At 36.9% G+C, this 22576-nt stretch overlaps 1 protein-coding gene across 1 annotated transcript; it reads right to left on the bottom strand.

The window, feature by feature from the left end:
- Positions 1-212: 212 nt before the first annotated feature.
- On the bottom strand, positions 213-21925 carry LOC124355256 (28S ribosomal protein S5, mitochondrial). The gene is made up of 10 exons (XM_046806304.1): positions 21721-21925; positions 17733-17849; positions 16808-16933; positions 15564-15791; positions 13850-13884; positions 6040-6235; positions 4775-4974; positions 2155-2292; positions 474-590; positions 213-380 (listed from the first exon to the last, which is right to left on the bottom strand). The coding sequence occupies exons 1-10, from the start codon at positions 21764-21766 to the stop codon at positions 255-257; spliced, it is 1329 nt and encodes a 442-aa protein (XP_046662260.1). The 5' UTR covers positions 21767-21925; the 3' UTR covers positions 213-254.
- Between the last annotated feature and the right edge of the window lie 651 nt (positions 21926-22576).

Here is a 22576-nt window from a genome sequence, read left to right as displayed (position 1 = left end):
TACAACCCCATACTCTTCATCACCAGACCTCACTCCAAGCATTATCTTTTTGTTTTTGACCCAACCTTCCCAGATGACACCAGTGAATGTAACAAAACTTGGAACGATAAACCCCACCCACAGTTCAGCTATTTATGGAGCTTTTGACATCATGCATACATGCAAAATAATAAATAATAAAGAAAACAAAGGGTGAGATAAAAATCCAAATATTGTATAATAATTAAACAAAGTTTATTTACAATATTTTAAAACTACTGCTGTTCTTCCTCTTTGGCCTTGTTTCTAGTCTTGATATGGTAGTCAATGGCACACTCTGGATGTTTCTCAGACAGAAAACTACGGACTGATCCGTACTCAGCCATCATATGTAGCCTAGACTATTGGGCAAAAAGAAAAAAGGTTAAAAATAACTTAAAAACGTGGGGTTTAATTTAGTCTTGTATGTAGAGAAGTATAAATGAGTTCTGTACCTTGTGATGAGTCCTTCGTTTCTCACAGTTCCAAAGGTATTTCTTGTGGCCTGGGTATTCTGCATAGAACGGTGGCCACTTCTTCCTCTCCAACACAACACGGTTATCCATCACGTACTGCAACATCAACACAAATCAATTTCGATTAGTAAATGTAGACACAAATAACTTACTTACATTTTTTTACACATGTGTCAGCAGCTTAGTAAAAACCAAAAAAAACCCCTATTATATTTACACTGAAAACTCTCTTTTTTGCTTGGAAACAACTAAATCACTACATTACTTTTATAAAGAAATACGGCAAAACACAGCATAAGTTACTTTTAGTTTGTATTTATACTCAAACGCTTGGTTACTGGTACATAGACAACACAATAGTCGTCCGCTACATCATATAACTGGAAGACAAATCTTCGAGTTTCACATGATCAAAGAGTAAGGAAAACAATGTAAAATTCGTACTTATCGATAATTTGGAACCTATCGAATACAGCTATCAAGTTATTTGGCTAAAATAACCTTGTACTATATAAAATGTTATCAAAATACAAAACATCAAAATTAACCCTCTCCCGGGCAAACGCCTTGAATTGCCTGGCGCTAAAGTCCAAATGCCTCCAACTGCTTTATTAACGCCCTCTGCTTTGTGCTGCTATCATACGATTGTTTGGGGAACTAATACTGGAAATATCTATTGGCAGTGTCATTGTTGCCTTGTTTATTCATAGTTTTATGACTAGGGACGCTATCTAGGATTAATAATTTGAAACGGTTCATTGATTACTTCATTGACGGTGATCTAGTTGTTAAGTAGTATTATCCTTTCTGACTTGTGCTGCTATCTTACGTAATTTGATGAACTATTTGGGACTTTTATAACCACTCATTTACTGAAATCATTTTGTAAGTTGTTTTCGCAGTCAATTAAAACAAGATTTTTTATGTAAATTTGACTTTTTGTTTGATTTTAATTTACCTCTTAAGGCTGATATTTTTTTAAATAAATACAACGTTATTATAGAGGATTTAATCATCTTTGTATCGATGTACAATACATAATAGTTTTATTAAAATAAAGTTCTTAACTTAGTAAAAACACGAATAAGTGTCCCCTCGCGGCAGGGCGTCCGATTTAATTTAGCCCAGTAGCGCCAAAAGCGCGTCGCGGTAATTCGACTGGGAGAGGGTTAATGATGGTGCGGCACTCAAAGGGTTAAAATGTTCAATAAATGAAATTTTTATTCAGAAATGTTGTAACATAACTATTTGTCAAATTTAGTCAAATCCAGTCAAGCCTAAGTTCAGATATACACAAATATACGTCCAAGTCAGTAAATAGTTTTAGCAAAACCTTGACTAACAGAGACCCAAAATAGTTATTATTATTAAGTAAACTAATGGTCATAAACTATATAACTTAATTAGAGTAATTCACCTTTTTAATCAGTCATTTACTTTATACAATTTGTTATAATAGTCTACTATTAATCACTGATGATGATATGGATCTAAAAGTACATAACAAACACTTCAAAGTGATAAATGTTTAGGAAAGTCGTATGATCCATATCCAACTTTAATTTGAGCTGAAAGAAATCTTTATTTCACAATAAAATAGTGGTTTGGTGAGGGAATTTTCCCCCTTATCCACCAAATCCACAATCATGTGAGGACTGACCTGAAGAAAGTCAGGGGTATCTCGCAAATGCTCCCGGACACTCTGAGGGGATGCCATCACCACGGGACAGTCCAGGTTCTCCTTCCTGAACTCCACCAGATGTAGACCCGTCTCTTCTGCAAGTTGCTCGTGTGTTTTCTGAATCATACATTTCGCATCATGGTACTAAGATGATTAATTAAAATCTGGGCTACTTAAGAAAACACAATATACAAATCTGAAATAATGAGACAGTGTTTGCCCAAAAAACCAATTCATAAATGAACAAAGGTTAAAAATCAATTAAAGACTGAATTTTCAACTATGATGGTCAATCAATAATTAAAGACACAAATTGGTCCGGGGGAAAAGCTCTTAGTAGAAAAAGTTTAGTTCTTAAAGTTGGCATCACTGGGATAAGCCGTGATCAGCTGATGTATCAACATTGTTTGGTTTATAACCTCAAAAATACATTTAAAGATGTCGAGCCCACTTGAAAATTCTACTAGTTGAACAACATTCTGTTATTCATTTTTAACTTGCTGAAGGTGGGAGACCAGTGAATATAAACTGTAGAATGTCTAAAGTTGTGTGGTGAAAGTACTATGAATCACGCAAATTTCTACAAGTGATTAGAGCAGTTAAAAAATGGTCGTGATTCAATGATTGACGAACACCGTTCTGGCCGACCAGTTGCAGTCTCAATTCCCTCACTTGAAACTTGAATTAATGACATTATTCGTTCTGACCACCGTGTGACTGTGGAAATGATAGTTGGTAATGTTCAAGTTAGTACTGGTACATTTCGTAACAAGTTATTGTACTGTAAAACATGTGTAAGATGGGCCCCAAAGGAGTTGTTCAGATTACACAGTGGGCTGGGAAGTACTGCCTCATCTCCCTTACAGTTTGATTTAGCACATTGTGGTTTCGCAATAATAAAGGAGGCAATACATGGAAAGAGGTTCCAGGACGAGGACATGAAAAAGTTTGTGGGAAATAGGTTCAAACATCAAGATAAAGAGTACTTTGCAACCAGAATAAAAAAGCAGCCTGTTGGAATAGTGCATAAATGTTCACTTGAGGATTATGTTGTAGTCGAAAAAAGTATTGTTTTATAAAAATAAACTGTTTTTTCTCCAGACCAATCTGTCTCTTTAATTATTGAATTACCCTTGTATTGATAAACTAGTTTTTAGAACTGTGGAATATTTTATTGTAATATTGACCTTCTGAAGACCCAAAACAATACTATGTCACTGCAACTTTCACTCTGACACATCGACAACTACGATTTAACAACATGTAATAGAAATAAAAAGTTATTGTAATAAATTTTCAGAGGTTGTGGACATTATCGCTGCACTGCATGTGCTACTCTACCCAAAACTAAAACTAACAACAGTCCTGCAAATGTAAAATAAAGAGGACTGATAAAACAGATAAAAAACAGATAAAACATACAATTCAATCATGCCATGCTTTAAATTACTTGGTCTACAAGTCTAAGACAAGATTTACAATAGCGCATTCTATGTAACTAAAAATCAAAATGGTAGAGACTTGAAATAGAATATTGGTAACCAATGTTTAGTAAAAGAAGAGCTCGATCTTGAGACATATCTATAATCAATTAGTTAAATTGGCAGATTATAGACCAAAAAGTTTCAAAGTATTAAGTCTCATTACAAACTGAAAAATCTTATTTTTAAGGGAAATTATTGAATTGATAAGATGTATTAATTATTAAGAGTTCACCAAAGTTTAAGATAAAATCTCAAAAAGTTCTTCGCACCACAAAAATTTGAACAAGCTCATGATGAGGCAAATTATCTTCTGTTTAAATATATCAAATTCTCCTTTAATCTATTAAAATCAAAAGGGTGCAAACATTTAGACAACCCCTTACCAGTTAGTTCTTATAGTAAAAGTATAACTGGACGTTAAATGCGCAAACGGTGCACTAGGTATAAAAATAATTAAATTATATGCAAAAATGAAGAGCAAAGTGGAAGACCAAGCATTGTGACTACTAAATTTGTTACAAAAGTCGGTCAGAGTACTCAAGAAAGTCAAGATTCACAGTAACTAAACTCTTACTTGGTTTTCTAAAAATTTTACGGAGTATGATGTATAAAATCACTTGCACATTATTTCTAATTTATTAGTCAGAAATTATGAATTTTTGATACCAAAAACCTGGTACAAATGCCTGGATACCAAAACTCTTAATACCAAAAACCTGGTACAAATACCTGGATACCAAAAATCTTAATACTAAAAACCTGGTACAAACACCTGGATACCAAAAAATCTTAATGGAAAACTACAAGAACCAGTATACAGATACATCACTGATATTTCTGGAGTCCTATGACAAAGATTTGGGTAGAACATATTATAAACGTCAGCCTGTGGTGTGGTGGGGGGGGGGAGGTTGGGGACACCAATTCCCTAAAAACTAGGAAAATGTGTTTTTCAGCAAGGAAAATTATGGCGATTTTTGTAGGACAGGAAAGGGTGCATCCAGTCGACATTCATCAGCATAGCACAAGAATAAACTATTACATGACAGATTTAAAAATATTACAAGGTCATAAAAAAAGGTGCATAAAAATTACCTGCATAAATATACACTCACCTGTTGCAAAAGCCCAAGGAAGAAAGCTTTGACGATGTGCTGAACGTTTGTAGGTCCCTCCACCTTCGCGTGCAGGTCCTTGATACCTATGACTTCACACATGGTTTTGATGGCACGGTGACACTTCAAACCGTAGCCTTCATGCTTCTTCTTCACGTAGATCTTCGTCTTCCCAAACTGTGTAAAGAAGTCGTGCAGCACTACACACAACATTGAGCAAAAGCTGTGAAAGTGTACCAACTCTGTACTTATATAGAGTTCAAGTAAGTGAGCGAGTGAGTGTTATTTTACTTATACTATATACAGGGTGTTCATTTTGAAAACTTTAAACTCGTATTAAAAGACTTATAGCCCATATATCAAAATTCTGTAAACGGGAGTGTATAGTACTAATTGGGGGAACAAAAAAAAACAATATTTTCAAAATGGGGGTGCTCACCCCCATGCCCTCCGTACCCAAAGTCCAACATTTTTAAATGGCAACTAATACCTTGTGATGCCTGAAATTGAAGCTCATAAAAAATGCTGTATTGTGGTTAAAAAAAATTTTAAACGGCCAAGCTGTTTGGTATCAGCAGCCAATAATGTAATTTCTTACACAACAATTATTACTCTACAAACTACTGTACTACTGCTAATAACAACAAAATTACTCACTGAATACTGTTGTAAACTCTTTGTAAACTTCAATTAAAATGTTCAAATTGGTAGCCATTGTTGCTCCAGCAAAAAATAACCTATTTTCAAATTCTTGCCTAACCTTTCTAAAAGTTTCTCTGGTTAAGCGTCTGCACTCATCATCAGTGATCCTGTTTTTCAAGTCTTGGACACCAGTGAGATGTGTTTTAAAAACTACTGATTTCAAGTGATGCCACAAAAAAAATGTCTAAGGGTGTTAAGTCTGGAGACCTAGCCGGCCAATTGATCCTCTTCTATCGATTCAGTGATCCGGGTAGTGTGCATGTAACCATTGCTGAGGGCGATTGATAACCGTAGCGTTCTTCGCCCCTAATAAAAAAAAAAAAGGTAGCCATTGTCACACAGGAAGAGCATAATGTGGAGGAGCTCCATCTCATTGAACATAAATTAACTGTTTTCAAATGAACACCCTGTATTAGTTATTATAAGTATCTATAATAAATTCAGTGTTGTGACAGTTTTTAGATATCACATTAAAAAATGGTAGGCAATACGAGGGTTAAACAATTCTAATGTGTAGTTTACAGATTAATGTTTCAATATTTACGAGCCAGTGTAATACTGACCTGTGTGATCGTTGTAGCGCTCAATGAATATCAGTTTCTGACCAGCCCGGTTCTTGGCCGTGGTCATGGCAACTCGTCCTTCAATGGCCTTGCCCAGAGCAAACCCTGCCATGCCCTGACTGTTACCTGTCACCACAAACGCACTGATCCGCCTTTTACGGCCCAGGTTCCCCGTCATGTTGAATACTGATTTGTACTGAAACAAAAATGTCCGCATTACATTACAATGTCAGTTATAGGACTTCTTAGCTCTAACTTCACCTGGTAAATTATGACATTACTTTACTTTGACATTTGCTTGGATCTGCTAGGAAATTGAGTACATGTATATACCCAGAGCACGAGATACAGACTTGGCAGTTTGTGACTAGGCTATAATGAGGTAAGTAGAATTACTCGTTACGGTATTTGGAAAAATATACTTTAAAATTCATTAAATTCATGGTGACACATTCTGGATGTCCATTTAGGTGTACATGAGAATTGTACTTAAATAATTCCTACATATCCGAGCTGCCAGACACATGTTGAAATTTTGTGTGTATATTTTAACCCTGGAAACTGGCAAATGCCCGATATCGGGCGTTTTAGTCGCATCCTAGATGGCAGCGCCCGATATCGGGCGTTTTAATACGTCTTTTATTTCTCAATATTACGTACTTAAAACACATCAAACAGTATCGGTATTGATACCAATCGAAAGAGGAAGGTTCAATTTATGTAAATAATACACTAATAAATCATTTATCGTTTCGTTACACGTCCATACACGTCTTATAATCTCTTGACTGTTTGTTTTACATTCTCCCCGCGTACCACGCTAAATGCGCGCGCAGCGATGAGTCAACTGGTTCATTCGGCTATTGTTATTTTCGTCAGCTGCATGGTGTCCTGTCTCTTTTATTGTTTGTTTTGAGTTCTTTGTAATGATGGTTGTGTTTATTACACAATAATAGTAAGTTTTTTGTGCGTGTTTACGTAATGGATCGTAATTTTTCCGCGATCGTTCAAGTGACATTCGAGAAATAGTTGTACATTGATACCAATCGAATGAGGAAGGTTCAATTTATGTAAATAATACACTAATAAATAATTTTATCGTTTCGTTACACGTCCATTACGTTTTGTAATCTCTAAACTGTTTGTTTACATTCTCCCGCATACCGCGCTAGTTGCGCGCGCAGCGATGAGTCAACTGGTTCATTCGGCTATTGTTATTTCGTCACCTGCATGGTGTTTTTTCTGGCTTATTGTTTGTTTGAGGTCGTTGTAATGATGATTGTGTATATTACACAACAATAGTAAAGTTTTTTTTTGCGTGTTTACATAATGGATCGTAATTTCCGCGATCGTTCAAGTGACATTCGAGAACTAGTTGTACATGAAATAAGCAACGATGAGGGGTGCGAAGTGGCGGGGTCTTCATACCCCAACACATGTGCCAAGCCAGAGCGTCCACGAAGCACACGCACAGCCACCTTCTCTCTTCTTGAGTGCTGTACTTTTCGTGCGCGTGCACCTGGGAACTGCCTGATTCCAAATCTTGTCTTCTTTTCTTTAATTTCCGATCAGGCTGAGCTGATCTGGCGGGCTTTCTGTTGAACTATATCCAAATTTTTTAACTTTCTTTTTCCCACTACTCTCACCTGTCGGGTAATCTTCCCAACAATCTATCTTAAGCTATTCTAATTCTAAATTTTCCTTCTGTTAATCCAAGCCAAGGTGGAACAGCATATGCCGAGGGCTGCGTGATCAAGGGAGAGCTTGGTCGTAAATATGCGAACTCTGGATACCTGGCGACCTCCAGTTTAAATCTAGCCTTCCCCAAGTAGAGCGGGACAATGCTTGGGGTGACCTTTAGATCTCCGCTACTCGTGGGAACACAATGAGTACAGAATTTTACAGAAAAACAAACAAAACCAGAGAGCTCTTGTAGCACTCAAAAAGTGGATGAAAATTCACGAAACACAGAGGGATTGATGATGGGCTCTGACCCTAGCAATCCTGACCAAACCCAAAAAACAGGCGGACTTCCCTAGTAGAAGTCCAATAGCCTCCGACTCGGTCAGAGTCGAAAACAGATGAAAGAAGATGCGATACTGGAGGGCGATCACCAGAAGGAAGAGGGAGCAAAAGTCGAGAGACAGCTCCCAGCACTGCCTAAGTTATGTGGAGCCGCCAGGAAACGCATGGTCTGGTTCCGAAAAAGAGGGTACTCCAAGAAGAAGCCAGGGAATTGGCCTTAAAAACCAATCCCAGAAGAAAGAAATAAGAAACTGAACAAACAAAAAGAGGGAAAGAAACCGAAAAGACCTCACTCTGATGGATCCACTCCGGAGGCCCATCAGAGGAAGAAAACAAAGAACGAAGGAAATCAAGGGGAACGCAAGGAGCAATCTGGACAACCCCAGAAACCTTCATACAAACAAGCGGTAGCTGGTATAAGGGTAGGGGTCTTGCACTCCAATTTTCCCGAGACACTACTCACAACCGAACAGATGGAGAAGATCCAGAAGCTTCATCCTGGAAGCTATCGTGGAGGAACAGGAGGGTCCCTACTCTCCAAGATTCTACGGTATCAACAGGAGACAAGGGGTTCTAATCTTCACCTGCGAAAACACTGAAACAGCAGAATGGCTTAAAGGAAAGCAAGACTCCCTAAAGCCTTGGGAAGAGGCCAGTCTAAGGATAGTACCAGAGGAAGAAATCCCTCGTGCGAGAATCGCGACTGTCTATCTTCCTGACAGCATACTTGACACAACCGAAAAGATAATGAAGCTCTTAAAAGGACAAAACAAAGAGCTATCTGTCGGAGAATGGAATGTTCTGCGGAGAAGCGACGAGGGGAAGTCTGTCCTACTCACCCTGGCAGTCGACTGCGCTACAGCGAACCAAACTTGAGAAGGAAGGTCCATGGATCGGCTACAAGTTTGGGAAAGTTCAGCTTAGACTGAAGAAAAAACATCAAGAAAACATAGAACAACCCACAAGGGAAGAGGGGACTACAGAGAAATCTGAGACGGTCACCACAGAAAAAATTGACCGCTGAAGAGATGGAAGTGGAGGAGGCCACGAAGGTGTCAGAGCAATCTGTACATACCTTACCTAAAAGGTCTACTCCACAAGCCAGAGCAGCGGTCGAAGAAGAAAGACCCACCTGTTCTCTCTTCTTGAAGAAGGGACCTTCACTCAAAGGACCATCCGTCTCGGCTCGAGGAAGAAAAGGGGATAAAGTCTCCAAGCAATCCAGAAGAAGAGACGGGGATGGACCACCTGGGGGAGGTGGGAAGAAGGCGTAAGTATGCGCCTAATACAGATAAACCTACACCATGCAAAGGGCGCAACTGACATCTTGGGAAGAAGGTTTAATCTCAACAGGCCTGGATATCGCCCTAATCCAGGAGCCTTGGATCTATAGAGGTTGCATCAGAGGACTGACAACTCAGGTAGGTAATCTCATTTTATGATCGAACAATTGAAAAACCCAAGAACTTGTATTCTAACTTCAAAACTAATAACAGTCTTTCCGATTACAGATCTAATAACAAGGGATCTGGTGGCGGCTACAGTGAAGGTGACTTCACTGCAAGGGGACAGAGAGGTTACTATAGCCTCAGCTTACTTCCCAAACCCGTCAACAAGCTGCCCACCAAAAGAACTAGAAAGACTATTGCAGAGCTGCAGAGACAGAGGCTCGGCCCTCATTCTCAGCTGCGACTGCAATGCTCACCACACGTATTGGGGAAGTACGAACACAAACAAGAGAGGTGAGGAACTTCTACAGTTTATGTTCAGCAATGATCTAGTGTTAGAGAATAGAGGGTCAAGCCCAACCTTTATAACTAGAAATAGGAAAGAAGTCCTGGGACATAACACTATCTACAGGACTAAAAAAAACATAAATATAGTAAGGTGGCACGTCTCCAAGGAGGCCTCACTATCGACCACTGTCCAATTAGGTTCGACATAGAGGAGACAGGGGAAAGATACGTGACCCACAGGGTTCCTAAAATCGACCAACTGGAGAGGTTACAGATAGTCCCTGGCAGAGAAGAGTTGGAAGAAATAGGACCCTTGCAGAGAAATGAATTTGAATTAGAAAGGTCTGCACAAATAGTAGAGCAAGGCTATAATAAAGGCCTACGAGAAAAACTGTCCTCCCAGGCAAAACCGGTTGAAAGAGGGATGTGCCGTGGTGGGACTGGCGAGGTTGGAAACATTAAGAAACAAAAACGAGGAAATGTATTAAAATGGGCAAAAAGGACAGACGACTGGCTCCCTTATCTACAGGCCCAAAATGAATATAAGAAAGAACTAAAGAACAAATAAAAGAAGAACCTGGAGGAATTTTCTGTAAAAATATCAACAGTCTTCCCGAGGCATCCAGGCTTCAAAAAACTCTCCAAACGGAGCATACAAATCCTATGGGGACTCTAGTAAAGGACAACGGTGACCTAACAATGAACAAGAAGGAGACCTTAGAACTACTTCTGGAGACACACTTCCCGGGGGGGGTCAACTAACTCGTAATGAGGATACTTATTCTCTATATGGGGGGGGGATGATCCAGTCGGGAGGGTGGCAAAAGCCAGACAGGTGTCTAACAGACTATTCACACACGAAAGAATTAAATGGGCGATAAGATCGTTCAAGCCGTTTAAATCTCCTGGGGCGGATGGAGTTTTTCCAGCCCCTGCTTCAAGAGGGGCTGGACATTCTACTAAATACCCTTAGCATTCTATTTAGAAGCAGTTTTCGCCCTAGGATATATACCAAAGAATTGGAGGATAGCACTAGTGGTGTTCTTGCGGAAAAATGACAGGGATCCAACAAAACCCAGTTCGTATAGACCCATAAGCCTAACCTCCTTCATGGTGAAAACTATGGAAAAAATAATAAATAGACACATAAGGGACGCAATACTACTGGAACACCCACTTAGTCCCACACAACACGCATACATAGAAGGAAAATCAACCACCACTGCTCTCCACAGTTTAGTGAGAGAGGTGGAGAATACCTTCGAAAAAAAGGAAGCCCTAGTCAGCGTTCTTCATGGACATTGAAGGAGCTTTCGACCCGAGTAGCATATCAATCCATGAAGACTGCGATGGAACGTTTTGGAGTTTCCTCAGACGTAGTCAAATGGATAGTAGCCCTCCTAAAAAGCAGACAGGTGAATGAAAGCCAAGTACGGGGACGAATCGGCTGCGATCACGGCCCAAAGAGGCTGCCCCCAGGGGGAGTCTTATCTCCTCTCCTGTGGGCGATGGTAGTGGATGATCTCCTAAGAAAAGCAGAGAAGAGGGGATAAGGCTACTATGTTATGCGGATGACCTAGTGCTTATGATTAAAGGGAAAAAAACACTGGCAGGCTGGAACGCCAATTACAAACAGAACTGAACTTCATAAGCAACTGGTGTCATGGGGAAGGTCTGCGGATCAACCCATCAAAAAACAAACATGATTACCTTTACCAGGAAAAGGAAATTCCAGCTAGCTAAACCGGTTCCTGGAGGGAATCAGCATAAACCAAACAAAAGAAGTGAAGTATCTGGGTTTAATCTTGGATGAGAAGCTCACTTGGAACTCCCATATTAGAAACAAGATATCCAAAGCAATAATGGCCCTTGGGGCCTGTAAGAGACTCTTTGGATTTAAATGGGGACTTAAACCCAAAATGATTTATTGGATTTAACGAAACCATAGTGAAACCAATGGTCACATATGCTGCTTTAGTATGGTGGCCGAAGGTCGAACAAACAACAGCTGCAAAAAGGCTACAGAGTCTTCAGAGGTTAGCTTGCTTAAGCATCACGGGAGCAATGAGCTCCTGCCCAACACTAGCAATGGAAGCGGTTCTGGGTTATACTCCTCTTGGCCAGGAAGTGATGAGAACAGCTGCGATGAGCGCAATGAAGCTTCTAGGGACAAAGGTAATAAATGTTACCTCCCTAGAAGGCCATATGAAGATATTGGAAAATTTCCCTGAGGCTGAAATGCTAACCAAAGTATCTGATACTATGGTTAAGAAATACTCCTTTGAAAAACCATACACGGTCTCTATCGGAAGTAGGGAGGAATGGATTAAAAGGGAGGCCTACCCAAAAAAAGGAGTCCTGAAGTTTTTACACCGATGGTTCACTCCTAGACTCAAGGGCAGGATATGGGAATACATGGACCTGGAGTTGACATGGCTGTGCCCCTGGGAAGACATGCCTCAGTTTTTTCAGGCGGAGGTCATGGCAATAGATTCATGTTCTAGAAGACTCACACAGTTGGGGACTAAAGGATTATCATACCTTATACTCTCTGATAGTCAGGCTGCACTGAAGGCACTGGATACCTGTTCGATTGATTCGAAAGCGGTCTGGGAATGCAGGAAGGCCCTAGCAGAGCTAGCAACAAGTAATAGAGTAACACTCGGATGGGTGCCGGGTCATGAAGGAATTCATGGAAACGAAAAAGCGGGACATCCTCGCCAAAAAGGGAGCGGAATCCATATTGGTGGGGCCAGAGCCAGGATGTGGAATATCCTTCTCCAGCATTAAAGCTCTGGTTAAAGATTGGGAAAAGAGGACAAGATATAAGAATTGGAGCAGAGCCTCGGGTTTAAGAATATCCAAAATGTTTATCTCTCCTTATGCAAAAGGATGGACAGCTCTCCTAGACCAGAATAAGGAGGATATAAGACTGATATTAGGAATGTTGACAGGACATGGCCCACTGAGAAAGCACCTTTTGAAGGTAGGCCTTAGTCGGAGCAACGAATGTAGACTCTGTGGAGAGGAGGAGGAGTCAGCGGAGCACATTTGGTTGGATTGTCCTGCCATCGTAGAGACTAGGAAAAGATACCTGGGAGCATACCTCCTCAGCCCCAAGGACATCAAAGAACAGGAGCCCTTAAATCTGATTGGTTTTGCAAAAGCCTCGGTTTTTTGAGGGCACAAATAAAAGTAAGGGAGGCGCAAAGGTCCTTTTAGGACTAAGTGCGGGGACAAAGTGTCCTCTTCCCTCAGAAGGAAAAAAAAAAAAAAAAAAAAAAAAAAAGCAACGATGAGGATTCCGGCGATTTAGACATTCAATCAGAAACATAATTTAAAAAATATATAATAAAAAATTAAAAAATAGAAAAATTAATGTAAACTAATAGTTACAAGATTGTACAAATCCAAGTGAGCTTTTGAAGTTCTTACTTTTGTTGGGTAAGTAGCACTTTCGAATGTCAGTGTATGATTTTTGTATCGTTTACCACATGTAAAAATAAATACCTTATAAACTATGTGTTGTTTTATTTTTACTCAGAATTAAATGCTCTTCCTTTTGTATATTTTGGATTTTGCGTATCACTAACAACAACAATTTTACAAATCAAAACTTTGAACTAACTTTTCTTTTTTCTAAAAAACATTTTTTTCCCGAAGAGGTAGAGTAAGGGTATTTTTTTTGTTTTAATTATATTATGTGAAAAATGTTCCTTGAACAATGCTGAATAAAGAAATATATAATAAAGTTATAGGTACTTTATAGTAAACATGTAATAATAAAATAAATATTAGGCAATGTATGAAGTACTAAAACACTCTGCCACTGAGAGAAATATGACCGCCATTCCAGGGTTAAGTTACAATAATATATTATATCAAAAATAGTTCTGGCAACCATGAAAAAGTGTTGAGACATGGTAGTTATCTAATTAATTAAGATGTCACAAACATACTGAAAATAATGAAAGCAACTTTTTAATTGCAAGCATTATATAATGAGAGCATTATAATAAACATATTATGTGAATGCGAAGAATAAATACCTCTATGACTCTTGTGTCAAATCCTTCGAAGTTATCTGAAAAAATAAACAGTCTTCATTAAATTAGTTGAAAATAGGTACAACTTTGAATTTATCAATGGCATATCAAAGAATTGCTATGATAGAACAGATAGATTTTGAGTATGCATGCGAATTTAGTTTATAAATAAAAAAATAAATGTATTGTTTTTGGAATATTAGAGGGTTTTATTACAAAGACATGTTTGTTATTCTCCTAAGGTTGCAATGACATTTTTAACATTTATATTTGCCTAAACAATACTATAATAAAAGAAACTAATTGAATTTTTTGAAAATTCTCATTCATAAGTTATAAAAGATTGAGATCTAGTTTTGTGTTAAATCTGATTTAACTGTGACGGAGACTATACTGATTTATTTATTAATATTTCAAGTAAACTTGAGATACAGACAAATTTGTTACAGATTTAAAACCACAATAAATTACCAATGCAACTATAAAATCATGTTGTAATCTAAAAACAATGTTCTTATAAAGCTCTCTGGTGATTTTAATCGAACTTTTCGGTAACAGTTCTCTTAAAAAACTAATTTTGTTTTTTTTTGTGAAGATGCAGTTGATCAGGACTGCAAACTGGTTTTGTGGTTAATATGAGGGCTATCCAGAAAGGCTATCCAGAAAGTAAGAGACGTTTCAATGGTACGGCAGTTACAGCTGCCATCTTGGTGTCAAAACACTCGTGTTGAGTACACATTGACCTGTAGTCGCACATGGTCTGTATCTCTTTTACTTTTGTCACTGTGGTTAATCAAAATGTGCGCTGCAATTTAAAATCCCGTCACTTGTGAAGTGCGTTAAGTGATAAGGTTTTTGTTTGCAAAATAACCATAAACCAATTGAAATCTATCACCAACTGTGTGAAGTTTTTGGAAATGGAATAATGAGTGAAAGCAGAGTAAAGCAGTGGTGTATTGACTTAAAAATGGCCGCACCAATGTTCATGACGATAGTCGTAGCGGTCGGCCTAGCCTAGTGACTGAAGATTTGATGTTGAAAATCAATGACAAAGTGTGAAAATCACCGTTTCACAATAACTGAACTGTCGGAACATGTACCACAAATTTCACGAAGTTTATTTCATGACAATTGTTGTAGGGAAGCTTGGATACCACAAATTTTGTGCCAGATGGGTTCCAAAAATCCTTACAAAAGGTCATAAAAAACAATATAACGCAGTTTACGGCTTGAAGCGCATGCCAACAAAACACGATCAATATACATATATACTTCAAGAAAGATCTGTAGGATTACGTAGTGATATTGCTTAATAATGTTTGGAAGCCTGAAGCAGCTCTGTTACTTCAAAGAATTGTTTCTGGTTACTTAAGAATGTTTATTTTAGTTGTATGTTACATTTTTTAGTGTTGTATCAAGTTGTTATGTTTTAGGTTGTTATTTTAGTTTTAATTAGTTATTATTTTCCTTTGTGTTTGAATTATTAGAGACAATGGCAATTTCAGATGATACATAATTTGATAATTTGTCAATAATATGATAAATATGTCATTTTCAAGTGAAAAATGTATTTTAGGTGACAGTTTTAGTTACTTTACCTAAAAACAAAAAGATATTTGTGAAAATTGAAAAACAATTGTTTTGATCCAAATGAGTAACTAATAAAGTAACTAGGTGTTTTAAGGATTACTAGACAACCAAAAAATTAGCTATTTACCTTCCCCTACGGGATCTGGAGGTCCAATGCTTCGTCCAGGTACCTTAGCTCCTGACCATCCTCTCTCTATGGGGCTCAACTTGAGAGGGCGAAACACCCCCATCTCACTGCGAATCTTGATGAGTTTTGCCTCTCTGTCGGGATCTTCTGGCAACTTCTGTTGCTTGACCAGTTCCTTTCCTCGGAACACTGGAGCGTTCAAGCCTGGCCACAGGATGTTTGCCTTACCTGAATCAAACATATTTCTCAATTGAGATTGTGATATTGAACAAAACGACTTCAATATCAGTGTGCTCTAACTCTCTCTTGTATGTACGTCTCGGATCGACCTGGTGACCACAAAGCCACTATAACGCATAAACATCAATTTGCCTTGTGCTGTTTTTAGCTGACAGATGCTGTTTTCTAGTAGCAATACTTAAAAATGTATAATTGTAGTTCTGCTAAAAAGAATTATATAATTTTCTATAAGGAATATAATTTATGGTTCTGTATCAATTTCAAATATAGAAGTATGTAATGAAAATGTCATCTTCTAAGTTGTCAGTAAAATATGAGTGAATGTTTATTCTTGATCCCCCATCACTTTTTCCTTCTACCTGGAAAAGTGAGTGATGATGGTGCACACTAAGCTGCCATACAACAGCTTTAAGCAGCAAAGAAAATGGGAGTTGAGGGAGTAAGGTCGGCAACAAGTGATACTTTTAACTCTGTCAGCCACTGCGCATACACGCTGCCTTCACAGCCATGTACATTAAAATATTTCATAGTCAACTGAAATGTATAAGTCGTTCCAATCAGTTTGATTTAAAAAAAAAATATTTTTGGTTGAAAATTAAATCTGTCGACCTGATAAGGCTAAGGTTTTATCTATCATATATCTGGCAAAAATCATTTTTATAAATTAGTATTATCACTCCAAAAATGATATCACAAGTTAAAACAGTGTAGAAAAAGTTGGTTTTAATAGAGAACTCATGATTCCTACATGAGAGTAGTTAATGTGTTACAAAACTAAAATATTTTGCTATTTAACTATGATTATTTAAATTTAAAAAAACATTATAGGGGGGGGGGGTAACTTATTATACTGCGGGATTGTATGTGAATATGCGGGTTATAGCAAATTTAAAAAAAATTGAGAATTAAACCTACCATGGTTCATAAAAACATTATCCACTAATCTATTACACTAAAATCTCTCAAAACTAACAAAACCATAAACTCTGGGAAATAATACCAACCCATTCCAATGACTTGCCCTCTATTCAAGTTTTTGGCAATCTTCTTACGACCACCGGATGCTCGTCCTCGTTTTCGTCCGGCATTACTCACACTTGTTACTCCCTTCCAGATCTGCTCAGCTGGCACTGCACCAACAGGACAAAACATAAGAATATTGCACTTATAAGGCAAACTTAAAAACGTAAGGTATTTAATTTTTGTTTAAGATTTATTTTGAAACAATTACGTCATTATGTAGGAATGTAGGAATTTAACCATTTTAGTGCCGGAGCCTTAATAAACTAATTTGTTTGTGGAACTTAAAAATTATTAAATATGATCAAGCATCTACATCTGAACTACTTGCTGGAATTAACCCAGTACTCATTGTTATTTTTAAGAGAAGGATTTGTAGTTCCTTTTAAAAGATTATATATATATATATATATATATATATATATATATATATATATATATATAATCTTATATATATATATAATCTTATATATATATATAATCTTATATATATATATATATATATATTTTAGCTAGTTCTTAAATGTTATGTATATTGATGATTGTCATATCTTTTAACAATAAAATCACTTAAATTTAAAAAATTACTTACTTCCGTGCAACAGTGTAGTTTTACTGAAGTATTCATATAAAGAAATTTGAATTGTTATGGACACAAATAAAAGTTTAACCTCTGTGAATTTAAAAATTATTTATGGTTTCATATTTAAATTCATGGTTCTCCTTAAGTACCTAAATAATTATTATTGACTATGGTTGACCAACCATGTTCATAGTATCAACCAATACTGCTTTATGCCTTTTAAATCTCTAAAACAATTACTTTATTATGACTTTATTAATAAAGTTACATCAAAAATTTATTTATTGACATAATTTAAAACTTGACCAGTAATTTATTTAACTTACGTTTGTTGAAAAAGCTGGTAGTTGCTGGCCTTATTTGGTAATGAGTTGAAGCAACAGACTGTGCAGCTGTCAGAGTGAGAGCTGATATACATTCTGTCAGGTTCTTGATCTGCAAACCTAAGAGACCATACAGTTTAGGCAACTTAAATCATCTAAATAATAAAAATAACTTTTCTTGCAACTAACATCCTATAATTATTTTTAAACCAATTTAAAAATCTAATACAATTAATTACATAATGCATAGAATACCACTATTGGATAATTTCAAAATATCTACATTCACAGTCAATTTCACGAAGACAAAAATGAAAATATATTTATTTTGTAAAACCTTTAATTTAGCTATAGGCTATTACCAAACCATCTTGAATAATAGAACACAGAACTAATAAAACATCTGTTCTGTCAATAAACCATTTAACACTCTTAGTTTGGTTGTATAACATAGCAAATCTTAATTTAGGGTAATTCTAAGCAATATATGGGTCAACCTCGATTTTTCTCATATTACAATATAATGTTCCAATAGTCAATTAGAAAAGGAAATGATTAGAATTTCTTGCCGGAAAGCAGTTATAGGGAGCAGGCAACTCATTTTACAATATAATGTTCCAATAGTCAATTAGAAAAGGAAATGACTAGAATTTCTTGCTGGAAAGCATTTATAGGGAGCAGGCAACCGCGAGAATTACCTATTAGTGATCAGGGGCACTGACGTGATCTGGGCTTCAAATTTGGAACTACTCGAGTTATTTTTTTTTTCTAAAAGAGCAAGCAGCGCGAAGCGCTGCGCAGCGGGCAAGCATCGTGCGTGATCTTCGTCCATACTGAATTGATTCAGGCCAAAGGAATGACACAGATTCCTTTACCAGATTTTTACGGAGATTTTGTATTGGGCGGATTATATTGGTTTACTTTGCTTTCCAGTATGTAATTATGTGTTTAAAATTGTTTTACATACATTACCTACATTATATTGTAATATGTAATAACAATTTATCAGAAATTTTTATAAAAAAAAAGGATCACGCTCGATGCCTGCCCGCTGCGCAGCGCTGCTTGCTCTTTTAGAAAAAAAATTAACTCGAGTAGTTCCAAATTTGAAGCCCAGATCACGTCAGTGTCCCTGATCACTAATAGGTAACTCTAAGCAATATATGACCGTCTGGCGGTTGCCTGCTCCCTATAACTGCTTTCCGGCAAAAAATTCTAGTCATTTCCTTTTCTAATTGACTATTGGAACATTATATTGTAATATGAGAAAAATCGAGGTTGACCCATATATTGCTTAGAATTACCTAATTTAGTTTACTGTTAACTAGCGATTACCAGTTATAAGAACAAATATTGAACCGCACAAATGTTGAAGTTGTTCCACTTTCATCAGAACCACTAAAGCCACTTACAATTTTGTTCAAAAGATAAATAGAATAAGTTTTTTGAATTCAAATAATAGTAATGCACTCCACCAGATAACTTCACAAATCTCCTAATGAATAATAAAGATTGGTTACTTATAGAAGTATAAATTAACAATACTCATATTATAAAATCCCATGAACTCTTGGGATACTATTAATAATTTATATTTCTTTTATATAATATTTACTTTAGCCACATTACCTAAAACTATATAGATGTTAAAAAAAACCTACAATAGCTATTCGGTTATTTTTATTGAATGCTTTGATTGTTTATATCGAATGGATAATTCCATATTAAAACTTATTTAACTTAACAACATATGATTTTAACTTATTATTTATAACTTTTATATGAACAGTAACTAATTGTTGAAGAAATTGAAAATCGCAATGCGTATGAGCAAATTACGTGAGATGCCTCTTAGAAGTGACAAGATTTGTTTCTGGGCTGCAAGATGACCGTTTGGCTCCTGGTAACCCATATGGAGTCTTTCTTTATTTCACAAAAGCAGATAGTCACTGCTATCAGGACAAGCTATAAATATTGTAATTTTTTTGATAAGCAGTTCTAGGCCAAAGTTGGTTTTGTTATTTCGGTACTTTGGGATTATACCGACCACACCCAGACATTAATCGTTATTTGACATTTTGCTTCTACTGATTACTAGACTAGCGTAGAACAATATTTCGTCAATATAAAACAGGAATTGTCTTATCGCAAACCCCTCCCCATCCTCAGACAGAGGTCAAAGTCGAGCGTTCTAGTAGATAACGTGATTGCAGTCTCGCCGCCCGTTCAGCTGGTGCGTCGCTTTGTTGTACTGTACTTCCGTGTTTTACCCCTACATTTCTCCAAACACAAAAATTCAAAAAAAACAAACATTACCACACAAAAACTAAACTCTTTATTGAAAAAACACACAAAACTTGTTTTTATTCTTGATCACACTCCGCCACCCAAAATGCGAGTGCCTCCGGCCATCCGCGCGGGGCAGTGCTGCCCCGCGCTGATGTCAACAAAAGAAAAACATCCCTCGAGATAGTACCTATCAGTAAAATATCAAATTCTAGAGGGGTTGATCAGAAATATAAATTGAATTGTAATGGAAAGGCAATTATGTATCATGCAAAAAACTTAAATAATCATGTGATGCCGCGCGGCCTGCCGTAATCGGGATTCTCAAGAAAGATAAGATAACAGCGACCACAATACCTGGAAATGCTTGTTGATTGATGGAATGTTAGTTCTGTTACTCAACTACATCGTTTTATAACGTTCTAAGTTCATTGAAAAAAGTTTAAGCGTTGGGGGCATATAACGGAATCTGACCCCATTAACAATTGATAATCGTTGTAAGTTTGTAATTAAAGAGTTGTTTTTTTCGTTATATCATGTTTGTTTCTATAAATTTATATTTTTGTGTTCTTCATACTGGTGTGGTCGGTATAATCCCAAAGTACCGTTATTTCTAATTTGGGTATCAGTGAGGATAACGGCCAGAGTTGCAGATATCAAATTTTGAAATTATTAATGTATTCTGCTTGTCCTGAACAAAACAATACATGTTTTAGTGGGTGCAAAAGACAAAATGACATGGTTTTAAGGAGTATATTCATAATTAAGTATTTAATTAATATTTTGTTTGTTGTTCTGTTTGTATGCTCTGTGTCTTGATATCTGTGTAATTCAATGTTATCTGCGGCCGCGACTAATACTGTATCTCTACTGAGTTGAGAATGTCAGCTTATTCAGTGGTGGACTGGTATTCTTTCTACCACAAAGTTTACTTCCACTATATTTTACTCGTCTAAGAAAATTGGCGGTCCTCTGATAGTTGTAAAAATTGATCAGGCAAAATTTAGGAGAAGGAAATACAACTGCGGCAGAAGTATCCAAGGATAGTGGGTTTTCACGGGCATCAAAAGGCAAAGTAGGGCATCATTTCTTGTCCCTGTAGAAAAGCAGGATAAGGACACCCTGCTACAGATTATAAAGGAATGGGTTGGAGAGCTTACAACTGTCTCGATGACGAGGGATTTCAACACCTATCCACCAACCATGCCACAAATTTTGTCGATCCAGATATCAGTGTCCATACAAACACTACTGAGAGACACTGGTGCGAAGTGAGGGCAAATATAACTCACAATACGGTGTCAGTGGTGACGACTTAAGTCAGCAAAATTCCTTTTCAAGGTTAAATACCCCCACCAAATACCAGACTCCACCACTTTTTTGTTGATACTGCTAAGCTGTACCCACCAACACAGTAATAGTACGTGTTCTCTCTCCTCTCTCTCCCCCTCTCCCTCTTCCCCTCTGGTATCGAAGACTACATTCTTCGATATAAAAAAACCGGGCTTATCGTACCCTACCCTATTTTATTAAATATTACATTGTACTAGTTGTGAATGTAATACAAATTTGGTAGCATGAAATTCTTACATGATACCGACATTGCATAATATGTCTATTGAATGGTTTGAAAATAACAATAACAATTGAATAATGAGTGTAAACCCCTTATTATACGGACAACACGTAAATGGAAAATACTAACCTGAAAAATGATTGTTTCTAATAACTCTACCTACAATGCTAATCATGACGGTTTAAAAGCGATAAATTATAAGAAAAATGCCAAAGACAAAAACCACATGTTCTATAATAGGAAATAAACTAAATTGAATAAATTATTTATCACACAAAGGGCGAATAGACATGAATAAAAACAAACTGGACTAGATTAGAGAAATAGACGAAGTTTTTTTTTTCTCAAAGTTAACACAAAAGGCTAACAGGCGTTGGGGAAATCCATGCTGCTTTGTAGTACACAAGATTTTACTGTGATTGTCAGTTTTGGGTCTATCTATTAAAAAAAGGAGCAGAGTTCACAAAAATAAATATTCTTTATTTTTAAATACGTCAAGTATTGAAATGGAGCCAGAGAGGATAATATATAAACTAAATAAAAATATATAAGTTTGTTCAATTATAATGTTCGTTGTCTTCTTTCAATGAACTCTTTAAGTGTGTAAAAAGGATTGTTGGCAAGCCAACCCTTAAGAGCGGTTTTCAATCTTATTTTAGTAAAGCATCTCGTTCTACTGGCAGAAGGTTGTGCGCAGATTCATGCCCTTGCAGGAGAGTTTCTTTTCGTATTGAAAGATTACAGGCTAGTACATGGTATCATGTACCGTGTTCTTACAGTATTGTAACTATGGAATTTTTTATTCTGCATCAGCGGTTGTCCTTATTTATTCAAGATGACTTCCTTCATGTAGATGTTTACTAATGTCATAATCTTCAGTCCTGAAAGCTTCTCAGCAACTTTCTCTGAAGCCTGATTTAGCTAAGGCTCTCGTGGCCCTCTTTTACAATACCAATTTTCTCTGAAGATTTCTTTCCGAGGTCCA

Source organism: Homalodisca vitripennis, chromosome 2 (assembly GCF_021130785.1).
Source record: "Homalodisca vitripennis isolate AUS2020 chromosome 2, UT_GWSS_2.1, whole genome shotgun sequence".
NCBI classification, from domain to species: Eukaryota; Metazoa; Arthropoda; class Insecta; order Hemiptera; family Cicadellidae; genus Homalodisca; species Homalodisca vitripennis.
The sequence above is the reverse complement of the archived record's forward strand: the minus strand, read 5'-3'. Positions and strand labels throughout refer to the sequence as shown.